Source organism: Bidens hawaiensis, unplaced genomic scaffold (assembly GCF_021521415.1).
Source record: "Bidens hawaiensis isolate Kalapana, Puna unplaced genomic scaffold, B.hawaiensis_p1.1 tig00001463_1, whole genome shotgun sequence".
Taxonomy (NCBI): domain Eukaryota; kingdom Viridiplantae; phylum Streptophyta; class Magnoliopsida; order Asterales; family Asteraceae; genus Bidens; species Bidens hawaiensis.
In genome coordinates, this window is record NW_027491083.1 from 1,122,489 (window position 1) to 1,126,857 (window position 4,369).

Below are 4,369 nucleotides of genomic sequence, written 5' to 3' on the forward strand. Positions count from 1 at the left end.
ATGCATGAAACGACCCTACTCAAGATAGGTGAAAAAAGTATCTTAGTAAATACTGCCATAAATGAAAAAAAACTTATCTTCGTAAAAACGGAAAGAACGGAAAAAAATAATTAATGAAGTAAAATAAACGCAAAAAGCTTTAAAAGAATTGTAAAAAAGCAACAAAAGAATTAGTTAAAATGCAAATTTTTAAGGTTTTAGTATGACCAGGGTAAAATATATTATATAATTTAATTTTAATAAAATAAATCAAAATAAGAAAATTCATAGGTGATTTTTTTTTGAATTAAGGAAGGAGATGTTTACCTTATTGTTTGGGGAATCATTTTAGGAAGTTGATCATTTTTTAACGACCAGAGAATTGCCGCCTAGTCTTTGTAAAGGGTAAATCATTGGGTGTAAGTTATCTGGAGTTGAGATAAAAACCCACCAGGCACAAAGAAAGGAAGGAAGGAGAAGCTGAATTGAATTGAATCTTATCTTAAAGGAAACCCCTGGCCGCCGGATTCCAAAACAGAAGTAACTCCTCCTCCTCCTTCATCCTCGACCTAATTATTATATCATATTATCATTAGGGTTTCCATTTCTAATTTGCTATGCTTTTGGAAGGATGCCTCCTTTCCTTTTTAACTATTTAATAATGAACTAAATCTGTAGGCTTTTCAGTTCAAACAAGCGGAACCTGGATTGCCATCTGCAATGTCATCACAGTGCACAGGATTAAGCTTGGTGTCATGCTACCAATCTGTATACGCAAAGGAGAATTCTTTTCCACTTTATAAACCTCCTATTTCTCTACCGAGATTGCGCTTAATGGTATTTTTCCATTTATATTCGTTACAAAACCCTGCCTGCTATGGAATTTAGCTGGCAGTTTTGATTATCTTTTATCTCAAAACGGGCCTTAAATGGTTTTTAACACTATTGTTTCTGTAATACAAAATTAGCTATTTAGTACAATGGCCACAAGAGTGTTTTCAGTTCAACCTGATCCATTTTGACCTGTACAAAACGAACCATATTGACCTCAACCCATCTTGACCCGCTACTGGGCTCTAAATTATACTCCAATTGGATTGTGCAAACAGGATGCAAGTTTGAGAACAAGTAGCCTGAGAGCTTCTAAAGAAGGAGTCAAAGAGTCAATCAAGAATCATCAAAGTGATGATGATGATGATGATGATGATGATGATTTTGAAATGGACGAGGATGAGAGAAAAGAATTCAGGGAAAAGATTAGACAAATGATTGCAATGAACCCCGAGGTTGAAGAAGAACTTGATCCTGAAGAAAAAAGAAAAAAAATGCAGAAGCTTTTGGCTGACTATCCCCTTGTTGTAGATGAAGATGATCCTGATTGGCCTGAAGATGCTGATGGATGGGGTTTTAATTTCAGTCAATTTTTCGATAAAATGAGTGTTAAGAACGTTAAAAAAGACGATGATGATTATGATAGCGATGGTGAAGTTAACTGGCAAGATATACGGCCCATTAAAGACATCACTTCTGCAGAATGGGAAGAAACTGTATTCTCAGACCTTAGCCCGTTGGTTGTTTTAGTGCATAATCGTTATAGAAGGTTAGTGTGTGTGTTTTGATTGCTCTTTTCATCATGCCCGTACTTGTTTATGTTCGTTCGTTAATTATATAAACGAATGGTTCACGAACGAACATAACCGAACATAGATGAACGAACTAAACTGAGCTAAAACCAGTTAAAAGTAATGTGAAGAACAATGTGTTACTGTGTTGGGCCTAAAAGGTTAATGGGCCAAAAAGTAAAAAATTAATATGTTAACAAACGTAAACGAACAGAAGTAAAAAAAAGAAAAAGCATATAACTAAAGAACATATATGAACTAAGATAAACAAATTTAAATGAACCAGCATTCATGAACGCAAATGAACGAACAAGGCATGCGTTCATGGTCGTTCGTTTAACTAAATGAACAATCTTTTTTGTTCATGTTTGTTCGTTTATAAATAAATGAACTTTCTGCCGAACGGTTCATGAATTGTTCACCGAACGTTCAGTTCGTTTACAGGCCTAGCTGGGAAAATTGCATGTAAAAGGGTTGATAATCTGTGTTATAAATTTATAATCAAATAAGGGACACTGTTACCTTTTTTGAACTGTACTGTTACCTGGTTAAGGGTTATATGTCATTGGGTCTTTAATTTAGTTATAAGCATTATAAAATATTTTGACATGATGATTTTATGATTGTTTGTAGGCCAAAGGAAAATGAAAGGGCTCGTGATCAACTGGAAAAAGCTATACAGCTTATATGGGATTGCAGGATACCATCACCGAGGGTATCTTTAAATTCATCTTTCTCACACATACATTATATACATATATGTATGTTGTATGTAAAAAAAGAACATATGCTTGTTTGGCAGTGTGTTGCAATTGATGCTGTTGTGGAGTGTGACTTGGCTTCGACACTTGGAGTATCTGTGTTTCCCGAGCTCATATTTACAAAAACCGGGAAGATCTTACATCGCGAAAAAGGTACCAATCATATTATGATATCATGATTTATGCCCTCGGTTATAGTTTTGGTCAAGAATATCAGTATTGGCAAGTGACATATTTGCGCATTACAAGTAGAGGGCAAATCTGTCAACGAAATAATTCTCTGTTTGGTTAAGAATTGTGTTTCGTGTTTTGTTGGATTTCAGAAATAAGAACAGCGGATGAGTTGTCAAAGATAATAGCCTTCTTTTACTATGGAGGAGCAAAGCCAGCTTGCCTTAATAATACCTCTGCAATCATCAATGAAGCAGTTCCTGGTTTTACCACCTAGAAATAGTGTACCAGTTGATATACAAACCAAGTCAGCAATCATGCTACCATGACTTGTACTTCATGTATGAAAAGTTGTGCATTGCTGTTTTCTTAAGGGATTATATAAGAAATTTTGAAAGAATTTGGCAGTTGTATGTATTTATGATTTTTGTTTGTGGGATTTACCAGGTATAATTGTTGTATGTATTTATCATGTTATATTATTCGTTATACTTTGTGTTCATTATGCTAACTTAATATTATCCTTAAACCTAGACGTGCACAAATCGGGTATTATTAAAACCCGGAAACGGGTAGGAACCGGTTATTTTGAAACCGGGAGGTCTAAAACCGTCTCTAAAGCCACATTTCACCGCCCCAAAAAACTCTTTTTTGCAGTACTAGTTTCACTTTGTATTGCAACTCAACTAAGGTGTTCGGTACAGCGATGACATGATTCAATTTGGGATAATATTCAATTTGGGATAATGTAAATATTGACAATTTTTTTTTAATTTTGTTTTCTTAATGATATTGCTTTATGGTTTTTTCAAAGTAATCTCTTTTTATATAAAATATTATGTATTTAAATATTTTAGGGTTTTTCTTTCCCTTTTGTTTTGTGGCGTTGTGTTTTTTGTCTTTATTTCTTCTTGCTTTAATTCAATCTAATGTAACATGTTTAAGTATTCATCTATTTATTTGTAAGGTCTGAATGATTTACATTTATATTATCTTATCTTATTTTTACGTTATTTTTTAGTATTTTAATAACTTGCACTATTATCAAAGCTTCCTTGCATCTATTTAGTATTAGACTATTATTATTAACTTTATCATAACAAATTATTAGTATTATATTTTTCTTTTTTCCTTTTTATATCTATTTATTTATTTATTTTTCTTTGCTATATAGTGGTCTAGTGTTGCACGTATGTTTTCCTTTATACGGTTTCATATATATTCTTTTAGAGCTGGGGGTCTCTCTAGAAGCAACATCTTCATTCTTTGGATAGAGGTACGGTTTGTCTACATCCCACCCTCCCCAGACCCTGGTAAAAGCTCTGCTATTAGTGGGATTTCTACTGGGTACGGTTGTTGTTGTATTATGTATTTAAATATGTTTAAATGCTATACATGTTAGAAATATTCACCTATAAACTATGTTAAAATTTTTTTTTATATTTTCTAATGATTGAAAAATCTCAATAATTTCGTCTTAACACCGAATTGGTTTGAATTTAAATTGTGAAGATTAGTAATTGATGCTTTAGGAAGATGATATATGAAAATAGATATTTTAATTAATTCATTAAGAGTAAAATGGTCATTTGATTAGTTAATTTAAATGAATTAGATTAATATGTAATATATATGATTCAGAAAGAAGATATATGTAATTGATTTTTTTAGATTAGATAAATATGTAACAAGGAATGAGATATATGTAAATGTCCCTGGTTATTTTATCCCATCACAGTGACGTCTCTATCACCAACATCCCTATTTATTTAGTGTATTCTTTATTTAAGGTGGAATTTCACGATCTGAAATTCTATGTACATATAGACATGTAAT

The 4,369-nt window shown here is 32.4% G+C and overlaps 1 protein-coding gene across 1 annotated transcript; it reads left to right on the forward strand.

Moving 5' to 3' along the window:
- Positions 1-699: 699 nt before the first annotated feature.
- On the forward strand, positions 700-2,821 carry LOC143580160 (thioredoxin-like fold domain-containing protein MRL7L, chloroplastic). The gene is made up of 5 exons (XM_077063266.1): positions 700-816; positions 1,089-1,579; positions 2,235-2,316; positions 2,404-2,515; positions 2,686-2,821. Exons 1-5 carry the CDS (start codon positions 700-702, stop codon positions 2,808-2,810), a joined length of 927 nt encoding a protein of 308 aa, XP_076919381.1. The 3' UTR covers positions 2,811-2,821.
- Positions 2,822-4,369: the final 1,548 nt, after the last annotated feature.

What these genes read in the sequence shown, in the direction of transcription:
- LOC143580160 (XM_077063266.1), top strand. Translation starts at nt 700, where the DNA reads ATGTCATCACAGTGCACAGGATTAAGCTTGGTGTCATGCTACCAATCT. An exon ending in TACCGAGATTGCGCTTAATG is followed by an intron (nt 817 to 1,088) that starts GTATTTTTCCAT and finishes TTGTGCAAACAG; the next exon opens with GATGCAAGTTTGAGAACAAG. An exon ending in GTGCATAATCGTTATAGAAG is followed by an intron (nt 1,580 to 2,234) that starts GTTAGTGTGTGT and finishes GATTGTTTGTAG; the next exon opens with GCCAAAGGAAAATGAAAGGG.